The sequence below is a fragment of the Eurosta solidaginis genome, chromosome 2 (assembly GCF_040869045.1).
Source record: "Eurosta solidaginis isolate ZX-2024a chromosome 2, ASM4086904v1, whole genome shotgun sequence".
Classification (NCBI taxonomy): Eukaryota; Metazoa; Arthropoda; class Insecta; order Diptera; family Tephritidae; genus Eurosta; species Eurosta solidaginis.
This window is the reverse complement of record NC_090320.1, coordinates 299,171,193-299,193,396: the sequence shown is the minus strand read 5'-3', so window position 1 is coordinate 299,193,396 and position 22,204 is coordinate 299,171,193. Positions and strand designations below refer to the sequence as shown.

At 36.4% G+C, this 22,204-nt stretch overlaps 1 protein-coding gene across 3 annotated transcripts in view; it reads left to right on the top strand.

Annotated features, from left to right (window-relative positions):
• The window catches only part of dpr3 (defective proboscis extension response 3), a 663,598-nt gene that overhangs the window by 580,030 nt on the left and 61,364 nt on the right, over window positions 1–22,204 (top strand). For all 3 annotated transcript variants that reach the window (XM_067768746.1, XM_067768745.1, XM_067768747.1), the window contains exon 4: window positions 19,583–20,124. In XM_067768746.1, coding sequence (XP_067624847.1) covers window positions 19,583–20,124 — 542 coding nt within the window. The remainder of the gene's footprint in view (window positions 1–19,582; window positions 20,125–22,204) is intronic.

Here is a 22,204-nt window from a genome sequence, read left to right as displayed (position 1 = left end):
CATTGGCTGTCTCGAGAACACAAAGCCATAGACGCAATAATAAAATAAAAACATTTCCCTTCAAGGACAAAATAAATAATAAAGCTAAATATCGGATTACGCTTACAAAAAAATTACGCTTGGCCGAATGGCAGATATTTTTATTTATTCAAGGCCTTACAAGAAAATTTTAATGCATACTTGTACTAATTTCTTTCAGGAATTTTAATTTAAATGCACGTCTTATTATTTAAGTGCCAACAAGCTGATTATTGCCACGAGCTGTTACGTTACATAATGCATTCGTGTGCTATTTGCGCATTCCTGATGTTCTCTATATTTGATTGGCTTTTGAAATGAAATTCAAATGAACTTTATATTCAACGATTCGTTAGAATAAACAAGCATCACGAATTACTTGGAAATATTTTCTACGCACAAAAACTGAAATTCTTTTTAAAAAATAAAAACTTGCACAAAAGGGCCTTCAAATCACGATAACAAATGCATGTCTACTGAGGGACTACGAAAAAATATATATCTAAAAAATATGTAAAAACATGAGAGTTTCGCATGAAATTTGTTTATGCAAAATCAAATAATCTTCTTTTGTGTATTTCTATATAAATAAATCGGAATTTCATCACGTTCACAGTGCGAAAGCACTCATTTTAACATCCCTATTGAATTTTAGGGCTGAGTTATGTAAACCGCAGGAATGAATAATAACAAAGCACAAAATCATAACTAAATTGTCAGCTAAATTTTTAATCGCACCAAGTATTAACGATTTCTTAACCAACTCGAAAAAATATAAATTCAGATAAATCTTTAGATGAGCTTTCGGCTTGTTGTATAAAAGGAATCTTTACTTTCAAAACTCTTACGCACAGAAGTCAAGTAGAGGAAATGTCTATTTCAATGTTTTAACTCCTATATTTATATGTACTTTAGTTTTACATGTTGCTCCAGTAGCATCAATGGCCTGATTTGATTAGTAAAATGGTCCCTCATAATCCCGAAGTGAGTCTGCAATGGTTCCACAAATAACGCAGAGAAAATTCTGAAAGGTTTCGAAATGATAGGTACTACCTAAATTAAAACACTCCCGAAAGAATCCCGAAATAATCCTAAAGCATTCCAGAAATATTGCGCCAACACTCCCGAGAGGACTTGGAAATAGTCCAGAAGTTTTCCCGAAACGCACCTAAAATAATCTCCCGAAATAGTCCCAAAATCGTCCGGAAATATTAACAAAATTTTCTCAAACATATCCGCAGGCACGAACCCAAGTTATCCCTCAATCCATTCCCAAACCATTTCAAAATGCTCCTGACATTTTTCCCGAAAAATTCCCAAATCCGCAAATATTTCCGGAATTGCCAAGAAACAATCCAGAACCATCGAACCAATAACTTCCTCTTCGGTTTTAATTTGCATAAAAGCTAGCCTTTACCCGTGGCTCAGTTAACGTGTGAAACATTAAACATAAAATTTTGTTAAATTAAAAGTTAAGATTTCATTGATAATGAATTATAACGAAATATTCCCTATGTGATCCCTAAAATAAGTACCTCCGAATCAGTAGCAAAATGATTACGAAAACAATCCCGAAATAAACCTGAAAACCTTTGCAAAATTATACCATTTTAAAATTATCTGAAAAAATTCACACATTGATCCCAAAAAATATCCCCAAATGTTTCAACGACAGCCACGAAATATTTCCAAAAACAGTTCCTAAATAACCAAAAAACTATAATTAGAAATTAAATTTATAAAATGGTCCCTATATTATCCTGAAGTAAATCTGCAACAGTCCCAAAGTTATCGCAGAGATAATCATGAAAGTTTTAGAAATGATAGATAGATATAACCTAAACTAAAGTAATCCCGAAATTACCCTTAAACGTTCCAAAAATATTACGTCAATACTTTCCAGAAGTTTTGGAAATAGTCGAGACATTTTCCAGAAATGGACCCAAAATAATGCCGAAATAGTATCCAAATTGTCCAGAAATACTCAAAAAATTTTCTCAAACGTGATCCGAAATCCCAAGTTATCCCTATCTCTATCCCCAAAGCATTTCAAAATGGCCCTGAAATGTTTCCGAAAAAAATTCCGCAATAGTGCCAAAGTGATCGTGAAAGCAACATCAAAATTGAACTAGAATAGCTTGCATCTTCATCCCAGAAACAGTCCTTAAAAGTCTCGAAATGATAAATAGTATCTAACTGATCCGAAGGCAATCCCGAAACTAGTGCCGAAATTGCCAAGAAATAATCCCGAACCATAACGACTCCCCATCTTTTCGGAAAATGGAATAAGTGTCATAGTTCATTATCAAGGGCTAATGAAATCCATAAAACTGGATGAGTGGATTTTCCTTAGGATGCGAAACATAAATTGAGTACAATGTTGAAAAAATGGGTGTGGCAGCGCACACATTTGAAGAAAAAAATTTAAATGGTTTGAATGCCCTAAATGAAACCCCATTGATAATATTCTGTTGAAATTTCCCAGAGGCGTTGCCCTTTTCGCTGCGTATGTATGTATATACACACTCTGTGTTTTGTTAATCTCTCTATAATATTATTTATGCCATATATCGAACAAAAGACGAAAAACCCAAACATAATTTGACGGAATCATTTTTGTTTATGACAATTTCTGTTTTTTTCAAAAGCGGGCCGAATCGGTCGGAAGCCACACCCACATTGCTTCAGTGCTTATTGGCGCAATGGTTTGAGCAAAAATGGTGATAACTTCAACTCATTTGATACACGAGCTTATCTGAACTCGAAATTGTTTGGTTTTGAATATAGTCAAACTCAGATAACAACCACGCCCACTGTTTCTATATCGAAAATTTCGAGAAACGGTACGACGCATTAACAAACTGACAAAGAGTGAAACTTCTCTGATCGATATGGTGCAAAACTCTAATTTAATACAGTTTTGAAAAATGGAAGTGGCAACGCCCTCATTTAGTTAAATAAATTTAGAAGTTTTGCAAGTCGTCAATTAAAATTTGTTGTTACCATTTTGGCGGAAGTATGCTGCTGGGTATTATATAACAGATTTGAGCAATGACGATGGAAGAGCAGGTCCACTTTTTAAATTGAAAAGTTGCTAAAAAAATTTTACCATCACAAAATTGGGAATATATTTAAAGCGCGTAATTTGTCATTATAGATATATTCAAAGTACAACAAAATAAAAACAATAGTAAGTGGTCACGGTCTACTCCGTTCAGTTAAGCTCTTCACAAAACTTTTAATACCAAATTCGTACAAAAAGTGACCAATTTTACTGAAATTTCGTAAGAACATTGGTTGTATGGCAATAATTGTTTGAAAGCTTTTTACGGACAAAGATATTAACATATATGTGTAGATAGCGTTTTCGGCCTTTCATATTGTTACGAATACCAGCAACGCTAAGGGGTACTGCCATCTCTAAGCCGATTCTAAGCAGTGATTGTATGCACATCCATACATCAATCATTATGTTTCTACATAAACGAATAAATCATTATGTCTACATATATGTACGTGCACGCAGCGGAGAAGCAACGCACAAACACATGCAGATATCTTATCTGAGATGCTCCCAAAAGTATGCAATTGTAATTGTGGATGTGTCACTCACAAATACACGCGCATAGGGAGCTACACACGTGCATCTGTAGTTATAATTATATACCAGTGACTAAGTAAATTTTGGAAGCGCCTAGAAGATGCAACAAGGAAATCACACAGTATAAAAGCAGCAACAGTAGAGGCGCGAGAATCAGTTTTGATTAAGTACGCTATCTGTCGAGCAATAAAAGAGTTATTTATTGTGAAGTACTTTAATAAAGGCCATTTTGCATTATTAAATATTGGAGTTATTTATTCAACAGTTTAGTGATTCGAACTTAGCAGAAGGTTGCAAATAAGAGGATTTGCAGTAAATTCGTTACAATATCATTTAATATTCGTGATATCTCTCTTTAAATGTATCCTTGATATATATGTATAAGAGCTCACAGCTGGGTGTATATTGTTCGGTTTCGCCAGAACATACACTTTCTTAATTTTTTTATTTTTTCGTTATTATTTACTTTCAGAATTGTAATATTTCATTCCCTATCCCATTTTTTTTTTATACCCAGCTGTACTCGTACAGAGCGTATTATAACTTTGATTGGATAACGGTTGGTTGTACAGGTATAAAGTAATCGAGAGAGATATAGACTTCCATATATCAAAATCATCAGTATCGAAAAACAATTTTATTGAGCCATGTCCGTCCGTCCATCCTTCCGTCTGTCTGTCGTCCTTTAACACGATAACTTGAGTAAATATTGAGATATCTTCACCAAATTTAATACACGAGCTTATCTGGACCCATAATAGATTGGTATTGAAAATGAACGAATTCGGATGATAACCACTTCCACTTTTTGTATATATAACATTTTGGAAAACGCAAAAAGCCTGATTATTTAGTAAATAATACACCTAGAATGTTGAAATTTGACGTGTGAACTGATATTGATACTCTTGATAAAAATTTGAAATTTTTTTTTAAATGGTCGTGGCACCGCTCACTTGTGATAAAATAACAAATATTATAAATCATAAATCAAAAATCATTAAACCTATCATAACAACATTCGGCAGAGAGGTTGCCTTTACTATAAGGAATGCTTTGATGAAAATTTAACGAAATCGGTTAAGGACCACGCCCACTTTTATATAAACGATTTTTAAAGGGTCGTGGACGAATAAAATAAGTTATATCAATGGTATTTCATTTCCCGAGCGGATTTATAACAATAAATTAGAAAAACTTCAAATTTAAAAAAATGGGGGTTGGGCCACCCCTTTTATGACTCAGCAATTTTCTGTTTCGGGAGCCATAACTCGAAGAAAAATTTGTTCAGAATAGAACCATATGCATATGTATTATTGCGAAGCTGTGTAACACTATTAAGCACACAAAACAAACAACAACAGCATTTCAAGTGTTCATCTGGGTATGTAATGTTCGGTTTCACCCGAACTTAGACTTCCTTACTTGTTGGAAACATAGAAATACATATTGTCACGGATATTAGCATCACTAAGCTATACCATCACTAAGGCGATGCTAAGGCCATGCTAAGCGGTGTTTACGTCAATAAGCAAATCATGTATACACATATATAAGTCACACACAGATACATTAACTTATACGCATATTTATGCGCAAGAGACTGTAAACTACAAACATTCACATCAATAATTCAATCATTATGTATCTACATAAACGAATAAATAATTGCGTCTACACATATGTACGTATACGAGCAGCGGAGCGGCAATGCACAAACACATGCATATATCTTATCTGAGTTGTCACAATAGAGAGCAATAATTTGTGAACGTAGTTGTGGCTGACGATTTTGTAGCCGAAACAAACTAGTAAGTTCTGGAAATCGAAGAGCCTAGAAGTATGCAGCGTAAACTACAAAAGCGTGGCAGGCGAGTAAGAAGTAATTCAGTTTGAGTTGAGCTATCCATCAGTAATTGATTAAGCACGCGATCTGGTGGCCAATAGTAGAGTTTAATTTGAGTTATCAATCAGTTTGGTTATTAAGCCGGCGAGTAGCAAAGTATAAGTGTTATTGTGAAGTACTTTAATAAAGGCCATTTTTCCATTATTCAATATTGGAGTTATTTATTCAACAGTTTAGTGATTCGAACTTAGCAGAGGATTGCAAATAAGAGGATTTGCAGAAAATTCGTTACAATATTTACTATGCCAAATAATAGAGCCCGCCATGGCGTATGAGTGATATAAATCTGAAAATTTTACAGCTCCCCAATTTACAGTTTTCATCATAATAATGCGCAAGCAAGTGCTTTAGAAAAAATTTGCTTGCATTATTTGGAGCCAAAACGCTCTAAACAAAATTTACGTAACTGAACTTACCATACATTTACGTAACTATGTATATACTAAATATATTTACACTTGCAAACTTTACACAAACTGCAATTTCTTTCCGCTTTAAGCGTCGTTGTTCTAGTTGTCTCTCATTTAACATTTCCATTCTTTTAATAAAACATTTATGTTTGCCCTGATTGTGGCTGCTTTAACCACTACATAAACGCTTCCATCTATGCAGCGTTTTTTCATTACACCTGCTAGCCATAACATATTTCGTAAGTGCAATTTACATTAAAATAAAAAAAAATAAAAAACAAAAAAAAAACCAAAAACAAAAAAGCAATTTCATATGATACATACAACAAACAAAAGTTAAATGAAAAATAAAGCAAAAGGTGTCACACATGAAATAAATTGTGTACATAAGAAAGAGGAGCAAGTTTATGTGGGTGTGAGAAGCGAGATAAACATATGCGAAAGTGAAACAAATGACAGGAAAATCTCTGTGTCATACAATAACAAATATGTAAATAAACAAAAAAAACTAACAAACACATATATCTACATATGTTATATACATGTACATGTTAATATATATGCATTCGCATGTATCTAAAATGTTGGTAGTGAGTGTATGAATGAGAAGAAAACCTAAAAGCGCCAAAGGCGTCAAACGAAAGTACAAACAAAGTAACGGGAATGAGCAACCAACACCTACAACCTTAGCCAAATAAAACCCCGAACACACACATGCACACTTAAATGCGTATAGTTTTTGTTACTTGAATATGTACGTAATAATTTTCTATTTTGAACTATTTAAATGTTTTTATGTAGGTTGTATGTATTCAGTTATTTGCAGATTTGTTTCATAGCAAAAATAATTTTTAAAGTTTAAGTTGAAATATACAAAATTGAAAAAAAAAATCCACAGAATATTCTTACATCTATGCGGGGGATGATACTTTGATTATTTGAGGCTGGGTGCGAAAAAAAGTCGATAAGGCAGTGCAAAAGAAAAAATTAAGAATAAATAAATTAAACGTCAAATTCAAAAACAAAAAAATTGTTGATTTTTTCATTTCATTCTTTAATTCGTGGGTTCAGGCCCACCATAAGACCGGAGGACGATGAATCGTGCTGCGGTTGGTGTCCGATCGATTCCTGAACAGTTTAGAGATGGTACATAATAGCTTCGCTTCAATGTAGGCAGAATAAGAATTTAATTGTGGATCCTCAAATCATCCCCCCATCAAAATTTGCTCCTGCTACTAAGAGCCCAACCGCTGTCTAAAATAAGATATTTGAATAATACCCAATGTTAGTCTCATCATATAGTTCCACTTGAGATGGTGGCGGCCATTACTGCAGGTGCTCCACAGTGTAGGAAAAGGGGGCCCTATAAGCTGAAGAAGCTGCGTGTTCTTGTGCTGCTCTCCAGGGATGCTTCCCCACCATTGACCCCTGCCCGGTTGAAGCATGTTCATATACGTACATTATTTGCATGCTCTTCAGGTCATTCTTGACATCGTGCCATTGAATCTAGCGGGTTACAACGTCAGCCCTGCGACGGAGCTGTGCTGTTGGAGCAACAAGACCACAGAACACTTTAGTATACTAAACAAATACAGTTGTCTTCCTCCTAGCACGTATCTCCGTGCGACCACAACAGTTGCGAAAACCAACTTTAAGATAAACATTTCCAGTAGGAATGACTGCACGGAGTCGGATAGGTGCATTGCTGTTGACGGCAGTATTACCATATACACGGACGGCTCTAAGCTAAATGGTAGAGTTGAAGGTGGAGTATACTCAAGGGACGTTGACCTCCAGCTCTCCTTCAGACAATACGCCTACTGCAGCGTATTCGAGGAAGAAGTTTCAGCCATCATGGAAGCCGCAGTTAGGATAGGGACACAAAATGTCGGCAAAGAAATTTTTATTTTCAGCGTCAACCAGGCTGCCATAAAATCTCTTAGCTCTTACTAGTTCAATTCTGAACTAACATTAAAATGTCGCCGATCTCTTCAAGAGATGGCTCAACAGAACCGCGTACACCTCACATGGTTCCCTGGACATAGGGACATCTAGGGAAACTGCATCGCAGATGAACTCGCAAGGCCAGGTACAATCAGGCAGATTCTTCCCGGCCAAGAACGCTTAGGTATACACCTGACCACATGCGAGCTAATACATCCAGGGTCAAGCCGACGAAAGATGGCTACAAACACCGGGGTGTCGGACATAGAATGAAACCTGTCCAAAATGGGATTCTAAAAGATCCCAACACGTGCACAACCTAAGTAGGGATACAATTTCCACACTTGTGGGGGCACTGACTGGGCATTGCTTTATAAGTAGGCAAGCAGAAAGGTTAGGAGCGCCTAATCGTCGATGTTGCAGCAGTTGCAAAGAGGATGAAGAGGACGAAACGGTGGTTCACTTCATCCGCATCTGCGAGACACTAAGTGGCGAACGGCACTGCTTTCTGGGTGCTTCATTTTTAGATAATCTGAGCCAAGTTGTGGAGCATGACTTAAGGGCCTGGTAGCTTTTTTCAGGTCCTCAAAATAGTTCGAAGAAGAAAGTTATTGGTGTATTTTTATGGTACATAACGGGCCTAATATCACTGGCCTAAGTGTGCCCTCGGGCAGCAGTTCAACCTAACCTAAGATTATTTCGTTGTCAAATTTTGGGAAAATCGCTTACTTGGACTTAGACAACATAGTTCGGTATGAAAAAGGAGGGAAATCACACTTATTGCCCTTTGTCGATATCGAAAGTTTCGAAAAATGCGATAATTTGTTACCAAGGACCGATAGGGTGAAGAAATTTGAAAAGACACAGATTATTGATACTTGATATGTTAGTTGACCTTATGACCAAAAAATAAAAATTTCGTAAAATTTTGGAAAATAGGCATGACTCTGCCTACATTTAGAAGAAGAACTCTAAAGTTTTGTAAGCCGTAAATCAAAATCCAATGAAGACATAATGTTGAAAATTTCAAAAAATGAGAAAATTGGACGATGCAAAAACAAATACAGGTAAAGTGACGGAACGCAAGTGGAATAGCTTTGTAACGAAAATAGAAGTTAAACAAGATTTAAAAAATGGGTTAGCGCTGCCCACATTTAGTAGAAGGAAATTTAAAAACTATGAAAGACAAAAATCACTTCGCCAAAATATAATTGCTATGGTATTATACATAGATCTGACGAATGATTGTTAAAGAACACGCCCACTTTTTTAAAAAACTTGCCTGTAGTTTTAACCATCACGAAATTTTCAACTTTTTTATGGCACGTTACTGCATTACCATTAAATGTTAATAAAAAAGTATAAATATTCTTGGGCCTTAAACTTTTTACATAGTCCAAATCGGACGAAAAGCAACCACAATTAATGAGATTTGGTAAGAACATCATCCCTATACGAGTGAAAATCTTTCATAAAATCGACATGTAGGTCGCATCCTGCCAATTTTTAGAAACAAATTAGAAGGAGCACACAGAAATTGAAACACAAGCTCGGCCTTAATTTCTTCGAAAGTAAATCGTACCAAAAGTAGATTTTTTAGTTATATTCAAGTAATATATTTAAACATTCATACAATTTTATTTTCGAGACATTTCCCCTCAAGTGCATATCCATGTAAATATGAGAGCACACAACTGGGTAAAGGCTGGTCAAGGTTTCGCCCAAACTTGGAATTCCTCACATGTTTTTGAATACTTTTTGCAATAATGCTGCTCCCTGCTGCTTTTTTGGTCATTAAATTCCACACAAAATATTCAGAGAAATTGTATTTACAAGAAACATGATATTTTTTTGCTTATCTAATGCCCACAAAACATGTCAGTATGAACATAAATGCATTCCAAAATAAGTAAAGGTGTCTAAGTTCTGGTGTAACCGAACACTATATACTCAGCGTGAGCTTCAATAGTACACTTCATTCACAGATAAATTACTTTTCTACATAACACGTGGCAACACCCATTTAAAAGAAAAATGTTTCCCCATTTCCTCTTACAGTAAAACTTGATAAGTAAAATATAATTGATTCAAAGCATTTTTTGCTAAGTTATAGCATATTATTCTAGTCTACGACCCTTTTAAACTTGTTTTATATATAAGTTGCCGTGGTCTTTAAGCGATCCCGTCCATTTTTATTAGAAATATTTCCTGATCTAGGGAAAAGTTATGTACACAATTTCATTACGATATGTCAATTTTTCTTCGAGTTATGGCTTCTGAAATTAGAAAATTTCTTAGTCATAAAAGGGGCGGTGCCACGCCCATTTATTTAGATTTTAAGTTTTTCCTATTTATTATTATAAATCCATTTGGGAAATGAAATACCATTGATACAAAGCTCTTTTTTGCAAAGATATAGCTTATTTTAGTCGTCCACGACCCTTTTAAAACTCTTTATATAAAAGTGGGCATGGTACTTAACCGATTTCGTAATTTTTTTTTTTTTTTTCAAAGCATTCCTTATAGTAAATTCAACCTCTCTGCCGAATTTTGTTACGATAGTTTTAACGATTTTTGATTTATGATTAATAATATTTGTAAAATCGATTTTAGCACAAGTGGGCGGTGCCATGCCCATTTTAAGATATTTTAAAATTTTTATCAAAAGTCTCAATATCAGTCCACACGTCAAATTTCAACATTCTATTTGTATTATTTACTAAATAATCACGTTTTTTGTGTTTTCCAAAATGTTATATATATAAAAATTGGGCGTGGTTATGATCCGATTTCGCTCATTTTCAATACCAATCTAGTCTGGGCCCAGATAAGCTCGTGTAGCAAATTTGGTGAAGATATCTCAATATTTACTCAAGTTATCATGTTAACGGACAGACGGACAGACGGACGGCCGGACGGACATGGTTCAATCAAATTTTTTTTCGATACTGATGATTTTGATATATGGAAGTCTATATCCATCTCGATTCCTTCATACCTGTACAACCAACAGCCATCCAATCAAAGTTAAAATACTCTGTGTGAAAAGCACGCTGAGCATAAAAAGTGAAATACGAAAGATTTACTTCCATTTGTAATTGAAAAACAAATACGCGCAGATACACGAGTATAAATACGTATGTACATGCAATTGCGAACATGAAAGCACTAGTGAAATATTGGGCTTGATTTTCTTGTTATTAATTTCATTAGTTAAAAAAAAAACTCAAGCCAAGCCAAAAAATGTCTTCGAAAAATTCCAAAAATGCGGAAGTTTGGCTAAAAATTCGATTTTTTAATAAAAGTTTTAAGAATTGTTTGGGATGACAGTTTTAGAGACCAAATAATTTTAGTCAAACCAAAAATATGTTATAAGCCTAACAAAATTTGAATTAAATTTTGACAATTTTTTTTCAACATGTCTCCAATTTGCTTCCATATAAAAAAATAAAACTCTGCGCCCTTCTCCTGGAAGAAAATATAGAACATCCTTAGAAAAAACATTTTAATACATTAGTGCGAATTTCGAGAGAGTTAGAACATGTACTTTGTTATACTAAATCTATTTGACCTACGCAACCGCATACTGCAAACAATTTTTGAAATTGTGTGTAACACAATTCATGACATTTTTTTTTCTTAACCTACTTAAAGTAAAAAAGAATTATATAATTGGTGAAATTTGCTAAAAATGGTCACTGCTATTTTCGTGCTCACTGCTGTACACGTATATATGTACAGCGTACTTGCTGACTTACTGCCTCACTTCCACAAAATCCCACTGTCAATTACTTAGTTTAAATATTAAAAATGCTATTCACTACAATTCGCAACTAACTGACTTGTTCTCGTCTCTGTTAAAAACATTTGCATTGCATTTTTGGCCAAACCAATTTCACAAAAATTCACAATGTTTTTTGCAAGCACAAGAAAGGTTGAACATTTTCTGGGGTAGGAGTAACTCTGTTAAGGTTTTACCAGTTACTTAGGCAACAGAAAAGAAGCCGCTTAAGGTATAGAGTTTTCGTTTTTTCCTGTTTTTTTTTTTTTTTTTTTGTTACGCATTAAATAGGATAGGACATCAAATGAATTCGAATGAGAGTTAAAATCATGACATAAACACAGAAAAGGTTCCTTTTAATCCGAAATTACTTCTGCAATGCCTTAACGGAAGAGGTTTGCAAACCGAAAGGTTTAAACTTACAACTGAAATTTTAAAACAAATTCATATGTGAAATATTCTGCAAGTGTAGGTCCATTTTCACAACATTTTGTTAAGGACGTGAAGTGGTATGATATATTTTTCGTTGTCTTTGTTGTTGTTGTTGTTTTTGTAGCATGCCTTATTTTTATTTTTGTAACGATAAGGACACTCCCCGAAGGCCTTGTGAAGTGTTATCGATGTTGATGGCCCTTTGTCGGTACGTTCCGGTAACAAGCACCATTAAAGCACCAGCCCAACCAACTCGGGAATGATTTAGTATGACCACATGAAACTTTCAAGGCCATAACGCCCTCCCACCCCCTAGATCCACGGGGAAGTTTGGGTGGCCAGTACCTCGGCTGTTAAAGTTAGAGGATTCGACACGGGTAGATGAGGTTGACAATTGGTTTGGAGAAGCTATATTTTGAGCTGGCAACACCTTGAAAGGGTTGCGCTGCACAACCCCTTGAATCAGTTTGGTACTTTAGTCGCCTCTTACAACAGGCATACCTGCCTCGGGTATATTCGAAGCCCCCTAACCCACTGGAGGTAGCAGTGCCTCGCCCCATCCAGTTCAAGTCCGCACTTAAATCCAAATACACAGCAATTAAACAAATTTTAAAAATTGTACATCAAAGTTTTATTTTTTTAACGCACTGTCGATAACCGTTTAGGTTTGAGATTTTCTGTGTAGCGTATGTTGCTCGTTTTCTCTCGAATAAAAACCGATTTTGTTCACCATGGCTCAACACAGATGAAATATTGCGTACATTAGTACCTTGCGTGACGATGAAAGATGCCTTGGAATTTTTTTTTTTTATTTTTTCCCCCTTTCTATTCTTCATATTCAAAACTTTTTGGCTTAGACTGTTGATCGAATGATACGACAAAGCTTTTAATGAAGGACTCAAATCGAATCAAAAAGCAACATAAAATATCTCTTTAACTAGAAATTGCCTTACAGCCAGAATTGACGAAACTTGTACTCAATATGGATCATTTTATTTAGGAAAAAAGCTTTAAGCTATCAGATATGTTACTCATATGAAACAATTGGTAATTTCAATCTAAAAAGTAGTTAAAATGAAAATGCAATGTTAGATTTTGACCGTATTTTTCTTCAGTATTTAATGATGCCTCAGCACATCTTACACAAATTTTATTCTACAACCCAATTCCTGAGCTAGAAATGCTATTTTCTTCAAGTCTTCCAACAACGATTTTAAATGTTTCAAAATATTCCAAAGCCCCATAAACAATTCAAATAAACATATGGGTAAGTACTTACTTACATACATACACACATATGTACTTCCATTTGTATTCGCATGCCCTCTTTTTGAGCAATTTCGAATTACTGAATCAAATTTCCGGTCCAAGCCCGTAGCTAAAAGTGGGCACAGACTGGCATATATTTGAGTGAGGTTATTGAGTATATGAGTGCTACCTTTCTGATTCAATTAAAAGTTGATATAATCTTTTGAAGTGCTTGAATTTAATGCCGGAAGTTTGTACTGCAAACTATTTTACTTTACAATCTAGCTAATATAGCGGCACGAGCCTATTATAATAACACACATACATAATAAGTGCTTAATATAAGAAAATTATGTGGTCATATATGTATGTACTTATACAATCAAAAAAAAACAATCCTAAAAATGAGGAAAATAGCGATTAAAATAAGGAAATATGGTATATGGATATTTCGTCGTAGAAATCCGAAAAAGTTATTTTTTTTTAATTAAAACTATTTTTATGCTTGGCTGTTGGCAGGGCTACTAGAAGTAGAGAAGGCCTGTGGCTTCCTGTAGAAGAACTCTGTAAATGGTCGACGGGCGTGCATATTCTCAAACAGACAATTAGCGCTCATGGCATTGGACTCACTACTTACGTCCTCTAAGGCCGTAAGAAGGCACTAAACAATAAAGCAAACTCAGCGAATTTTACTCCCTAATGCGTACTAGGTCACAGGAAGAAAGACAAGATATCACTTGATGTAAGCGACTACACATTAATAAAAGTGACATTTTACCTATTTCAAGAAAACCCATATTAAACAAGTAAAGGTGTCTAAGTTCGGGTGTAACCGAACATTATATACTCAGCGTGAGCTTCAATTGTATATTTCATTTCAGATAAATTACTTTTCTACATAAGACGTGGCACCGCCCGTTTAAAAACAAAAAATATTGCCCCATTACCTCTTACAATAAAACTTGATAAGTGGAAAATCATTGATTCAAAACTATATTTTGCTAAGTTATACCTTATTATTCTAGTATACGACCCTTTTAAACTTATTTTATATTGTAACGAATTTACTTTAAAAACTGGCTTACACAGAAGCGACGCTGTTTCCTGAATCACTTGTGACACCGTTTCTGCGAATGTTGGCTTTGGGTTTGCGTATGTAGCTCGCTTTGTTTCGACGTCCCGTATGCCATTTATAAAGCTCTGAATCTTTACCCTTTCAGTGTATTCCACGGGTGCGTCCTCATTCGCTAAATGTGCCAGCCTTTCAACATCCGACGCAAACTCTTGCAATGTTTCACCAGGCCTCTAGAAGCGGTTCAATAACTCCATTTGTTATATCGGTCTCCTATGCTCAGTTCCGTATCGTCTCTCTAGAGCGCCCATCAATGCTTCATAACAGTTCCGTTCCCCCTCTGGAATAGTCTGTAAGATTTCGGAAGCTCGTCCTTTCAATGCTACGAAGAGTGAAGCAACTTTATCTTCAGCATTCCATTGTTCACTGTTGCGGTTTTCTCAAATTGTAGCTTAAAGACCTGGAAAGGAACAGAACTGTCAAAGGATGGTTTTTTTACCTTTGGATTACTCGTTGAAACTGCTGGGCGATTTAGCTGCAACTGCTCGATACGTCCTCTCAAAGCATCCACCTCGGCCTCGATTTTTTCCTCAAACTGTAAAATTTGTGTATCTTGCGCCTCCAACTTTGAGGAAATACGTCCTTCTTGCTCTTCCAGTTGAGCAGAGATCTGCGATGATATCTGTGCTGAAATTTGCGCCGACATTTCGGATATTCGTGCCTCTTGTGCTTCAATCTTGGATGTTATGCGTGTCTCCTGTGATTCTAATTGTGATGACATTTCGGACATTTGTACCGATATTGCAGCCAATATCATGTTCAGGGCTGTGTTCGCCATTGTCTGCGGTGTTTCATTTTTCTCTTCAATTTTTTTTTGTATCATCGCCATCAAGATGAAAGACGTACTCTTCCACGTCAATTCCTTCCAATTCCATTGCCTGTCGTAGTCGTTCCTGAAGTTCTAGTGTAATGCCGGTTGTATTCAATCCACGGCTCTCCAACTCCTTCTTCAGTTACTGGATCTTCACTTCACTTAAATTTGCCATGTCCAAGTTGTATTCGAAATCTCCAGAATTTATTCAACAATTCCTCTTCTGACACAAATTGTAAAGAATTTACCGCAATTCCGCTTATTTCAAATCTTCTACTAAGGTTCGAATCACTACTGTTGAATAAATAACTCCACTATTCAATCTTGCAAAATGACCTTTATTAATGTACTTCACAATAAATAACACTAATATTGCTCGCTAGATAGCGTCTTAAATTGAACTGATTCTCGCGCCTCTACTGTTGTCGCGTTTATACTTTCTGGCTTCCTCGTTGCATACTTCTAGGCTTTTCCATTCCAGAACTTACTAGTTAGTTATCGGCTACAAAATCACCAGCCACAACAACGTTTATAGCTTCTCATATGCGCGTGAGTAATACTTGCACAAATTATTGCCCTCTCTTGTGATCACCTCAGATGAGATATATGCATGTATTTGTACGTTGTTTCTCCGCTGCGTGTACGTACATATGTGTAGACATAATGATTGAATTATTGATGTGCATCAAGTCACTGCTTAGCATCGGCTTAGAGATGATAGTACCCCTTAGTGTTGCTAATATTCGTAACAATATCTAAGTTGCCGTGGTCTTTAGCCGTTCTCGTCCATTTTTACTAGAAATATTTTCTTCTACAAAGAAAATATGTGTACACAATTTCATTACGATCCGTTAATTTTTCTTCGAGTTATGGCACCCGAAACATAGAAAATTGCTTAGTCATAAAAGGGGCGGTGCCACGCCCATTTTTTTAATTTTAATTTTTTCCTATTTATTGTTATAAATCCACTTTGAAAATAAAACACCATTGATATAAGGCTCTTTTTTGCAAATATATAGCTTATTTTATTCATCCACGACCCTTTTAAAAATCTTTTATATAAAAGTGGGCGTGGTACTTAACCAATTTCATCAATTTTTCTTCAAAGCATTCCTTATAGTAAAGGCAACCTCTCTGCCGAATTTTGGTACGATAGGTTTAACGATTTTTGATTTATGATTAATAATATTTATAAAATTGATTTTATCACAAGTCGGCGGTGTCACGCTCATTTTAAAAAAAAATTTTCAAATTTTTATCATGAGTCTCAATATCAGGCCACATGTCAAATTTCCGGAATCTAGGTGTATTATTTACTAAATAATCAGGTTTTATGTGTTTTCCAAAATGTTATTTATATAAAAAGTGGGCGCGGTTATTATCCGATTTTGCTCATTTTCAATACGAAACTATTCTGGATCCAGATAAGCTCGTGTACCAAATTTGGTGAAGATATCTCAATATTTACTAAAGTTATCGTGTTAACGGACGGGCGGACAGTGAGACGGACAGACGGATGGTCGGACATGGCTCAATCAAATTTTTGTTCGATAATGATGATTTTGATATATGGAAGTCTAAATCTATCTCGATTCCTTTATACCTGTACAACCAAAGGTTATGCAATCAAAGTTGAAATACTCTGTGTGCAAAGCACGCTGAGTATAAAAATAGAGCATTCAATAAAACTGTCTAGGAAAGAAATATTTAGGATGACAGCCACTTTTACAGGACACTGGCCACTTTGCAATGACGCAGAAAGAATGGGGACTTCTTTCAATGATATGTGCAAGAGGTGCAACCCAGCAGGTTGCAAGAAACAGTCCCCCATTTACTCTGTGAATGTATAGCCCTGGCAAGTATTTGGTACCTAACCATGGCGCTCTCGTGTTGTCCGATCTAATAGAAGTACAAAAATGCGCCATAAATGGCATCAACAGGTTTACTGAACTACTAAAATGGTTTGAGGAATACATCCTCATTGTACAGTAAGTTAAAAAACATGATAATTAATTGGTTCCAGGTGGAAGTGCTGCAAAATAGCGAATGGAGCGCTATTTGGGCCCGGTATCGCCGGTCGAGCAGCATTGTGAGCAACTAACCAAACATTAGAATAGTTTTCTTAAAAATGGTGAAATATTATAAAAAAAACTAGAATATAAAATTGTGTAACAGTCATTTCTGTGGACTTCTAGGGAGGCTCTCAACCTTACTATCGATTGCTGTTATTCATATTGGGAGAAATCGTCGGTCCCATGGAAGACTAACACGTTCCAATTTCCATGGAAGACTAGCTCGATTCATTGTTAGCGTGGAAGACTAACACATTTCAGTTGTTTGCGTTGAAGACTAGCATGTGTTAGACTTCTTTGGGACCAACAAATATGCAATAAAATAATTGAAAATATATAAGACAAACTTTGAATTAATGAAAAGTGTAATACAAAAATCTCCGAAGAAAGGTGCGACTTGAAGGGCGACCCCGCTTAGAAAAATTGTCTTCTAAATGAAAAAACTTGTTTCTAAAATTTTTATGTTGCTTCTTCCCAGGGCGTGAACCCAGTATCTTCGGTGTGATAGGCGGTGCACGCTAACATCACACCACGGTGGCCGCCAACAAATTCTTACCCTTCAATAGACTATACACAAGACAAACTCGATGTATAAAGATGTTCCATAAAGTTTTAGCTTTAGTTATTCCAAAAAAAGTCACCAGATTATCGCCTTTGCCAGTTTCTTCACAAAGTGCAATCGGGATTAAAATTGATCTTGCATGATTCCCCCGTTTTAATGAGTTACCAGTATTGCTGTTAATTCCAATATGTGTGTGAACGGGCTAAGAATATAACCGTGGTTAGGCATAACTGTGCAAAGAGGCCACTAGCACCGGACATTGCTAGTACTGGAGTGTACTACCTTAGTTTCAGCAGAGGGCATATCCGTAACACTCTGTTAAACCTCCATTCACTTAAAGGCGATAAAAAAATTGTTACGTTCTTTTCAACTCACTTACTTTGCTGGCAGTTGAAGGCTTTCCTCATGGTGCTTGTGCTTCCATTACTTGCAATCGCAGAAAAAATACATTAATTTAATAAAGCTCATCTACCACCCTAATTTTTTCCTGTAGTGATAGGTATTCACCAATAAGCCATCGTTACATTAGAACACCGTATGAAGAAAGTATACCAATTTTTTGAGGCCGGCTTACACACATTGTAAGCAATGACAGGATTTCCTCTTAGCTCTCCACAGTTTAAATGTGCTTCTAAATCAGCTACCTCTGGCTATTCACATACGTAAAGGTGCAGCTTGTTCGAAATTAGTACGAATCTGTGAGTTTAACTGTCATCATCAGAATGTCATACGCCATCGTTAAGTTGTGACAGGAGTCATAAGGTGAAGTTTCCTTCAATAGGGGGCAAGAGGGGGCGAAATTTCGCTCCCTTTTTTCGTATCCAAATTATCCTGCAGTGTGGGAAGTTGTACCTCCGTTCCACTATTATATTCGAAACCTACGTTTGCGGTATAGGGAGGGCATGTACGCTTCTCTCTGAGGGCTCGGTGAGAGTGCGCGAGGTATGTACTTTTTCAGATAGTCAAGCAGCACGCATGGCACCGTATGTTTGGAATAAATTGAGAGAGATTGCAAGAAATTGTCTTCGACGCATTATATTCGATTCTAAGGTGGCTACACGCTGAACGGACCTCAAATACTGTTTCAACACATCGAAATGCATATATTTACAAGAGTGACGTCGAATGAATATACGGTGTTATTTTTTAATTTGTGTGCATTTGTGAAATAAGCTTTTATGTTTGCTCTTCCTTAAATTATTTGAAATAATAATTGAAATTGGAATCGAACAAAAAAAATCTTTCCTATTTAAGCCATCGCGTTGCTGAAATAACACGACTTGATGATATTGCACTAAGCTCAATTAATTTTTATATTTATAAGAAAATTTTGGCAAACAGATTATTTAAACAAAAAGCAAAGACGTAACGAAATCGCTACTGATAAAAGCCCAAAATAATTTGAATAAAAATTTATTTACTCAAAAAGTATTAAGCAACCGAGTGAGAAAACTGTGTAAATACCATTAAATTGAGATAACGCAAACTTCAGCGTAAAATATTTGGCACAATTTTTATAAAAAGCATCCATCGTAGCCAGCAATGCGCAAAAATATTTATATAATTTTCAATGTAAATTACTGTTAACTTAAGCACATTTACTTATTTTACATACAAATTATTCGCTTATCCTTTTTAAATATTTATTCTTTTCACTCATTTCAGTGCTGCATTGTATTCTCTTTGCTTCAGTGCTGGTAACGGCTTCAACGACAGCGGCGACTTCTTTGGCAGGAGGAAATTCATTGCTGACACAACAAACGCTGCATAAACACTTGAACAACAGCAACAACAACAATTACAATAACAGTGATAGCAGTGGCAGTAGTAACAACACAATTCCGCCTTCAACCTCAACGCATAATTACAATCAGAGGCAGTCCCAACTGACAATGGTCACCACTGCAACAAAAATAACAACAACAGTACTTATCGCAACAACAACAACAGCAATTCCACCGCCCGCAAGAATGATGGACATTGAGGTGTTGAATGGCAGCAGCAGTGGAAGTAGTAGTAGCTTCATGAATGATAATACCGCAAACACCTTGAAGAGTCTTTCGTCGATTGTTGACGCGAATTTCGAACAGGAGGATATAAGTCAAGTACCAATCTTTGACTTTGGCTTGCCTCGTAATATAACGGCACGTACCAGTCAAGCGGAAGCTACAATTAAATGTCGAGTCGAGCGTTTGGATGATAAGTCGGTGAGTATGTAAGAGGGGAATTGGGGTCGGCGTGCATCCGTGTGCATGGAAGTGGATGCGAAAGCATGAGTAATTACACTTTTGTGAATGAAAGGAGAATGTAAAAATTAAAAGTATGCTCACATAATTGTGTAGAGAGCAAGACAAAGGAAATTAATGGTAAAGTGTGAAAAAAGTGGTGAGGTGGTGGAAAAATGGTAAAAAATACACAACGCAAATAGCATCTAAATAATAGGAAAATGGTGAACGCTTTTGATGTGCAACTACCCTTTTGTATGAGTAGGAAATGGAGAATAAAGGTACAGAATCTAAAAAGAAATCTTGACATCGAAACTGGGAGGGAACGGGAGAAGGAAAAGTGGTTGGAAATCTTTACGGAAAGGGAGATGGAAACCGAGACGAAAAGCTAGACGGACACCTTGACGGAAAGGAGACGGAAACCGAAATGGAAACCGAGCCGAAAAGCGAGACGGAAACATTGACGAAAACCGAAGTGAAACCCGAGGGGGAATCGAAACCGGAACTGAGAAGGAAATCGTGATAGAAACCGAGACAGAAACCGAGATCAAAACCGAGACAGAAGGCAAGAGAGAGCAAAACCGAAACGTATGTCTGGCCGAAAACCTAGGCCCAAATCTGAAACAATTCCGAGCCCGCTGCCTTGTCAAAATGGACCCCTGTACAACACCTGTTACTAGCATCGCACCCTAAGGCAGTACCGCACGTTGCACCGGCATTGAAACCGAAAGTGTAACCAAAAACAGAACGGCAATAGAACCAAAACCAACCCATAGGTGATGTCAAATTAAAAGGTAGCTACATTAAGATCGATTGTAATACCATAAAAAATAACGGTAACGTAAGCTTTATAATGGCTGTATAGCGACCATGAAATTTCAAATATGGAGTCTTCGACCTTGGATAAATTTTCTACAGGTCTGAGTAAACCGAATATGAAATACATTCGGCAAAAGCTCGTCAGTCAAATATAAAGTAACTTGATGAAGGGTTTTTTACCATGCAGAGTCTTTCCACATGTACTCCCATTAAACAATTTCCTGCCATAGCCAAAATCACTGGCGATAGATGTGCCATATTGATCCAAATGATTTCAGGAGACCACCTGACGCAAGGATCATGCTAAACTATTAGACAAAGGTTCAGTCCATCTATCTTTAATTGTTTCTTAACATAACAGTTGCCTGCGATATTGCTTCGCCAATAAACTCATAAGATCGTAATAATAAAATAGTTCAAAACAATAACTAGTGAAGTCAGAAACAGAGTTCTCTACCCATAGTAGCACTTTAGTGATCAGGCAGCTTGAACTTCACCTAAAAACGAACTCGTGACAGAAAGTCTGCCGCGTCTGCCTTTCCTTTCAACTCCGGCTCATCCGTAAGCTAAATGGTTCACTGTGTCAAAAGGGTCCCTTATCATATTGCTTCCTCGAAGTAATGAAGATATTCAATCCCGCACTGAGGATTGTTGTCAGCATCTAAAAGTGTGGCCCGGCAGGGATTATGTCGAAATTGGTACGAGTGCTTCAATATCCGAAATCAGAGAGCATAAAGCCGGTCCCAATATAGCTGGCATTTAAAATCTCTAACGCAATACGGGGCATTTCCTGTAAATAAAATAGCAACAAAACCCGGTACCGCACATGGATCAAAGAATTTGACCATACCGGGTGCAGCATTTGCAACTGAATTCGGAAACGAATCCGGTGAAACGTTTGGAGCCAAGAGAGGAGCCGAACCTTTACCCGAAACCGGATCTGAATACTTACAACTTTTATGCCCGAGCAACTGAGATATGTTGGAACCATAAGCGAAATGGAAAGGAAACCTCTACTCAATGCGGAATCGAAGTTCGAGCTGAATTGGAAACCCAAACCGAAGCAAAATGTCAATTACACTACAAGTAATGTCGGCGTAGACATTCATTTTGGACTGGAAGGGACTTAATTTGACCATAACTGAAAAGAGAAGTATGCGCTTTTGTCATCATACTCCGGTAGCATGGTAGTCCTTTCCTTTGGCATTTGACAATTGTCGATGAGAAGTAGTCCGTTCATGAG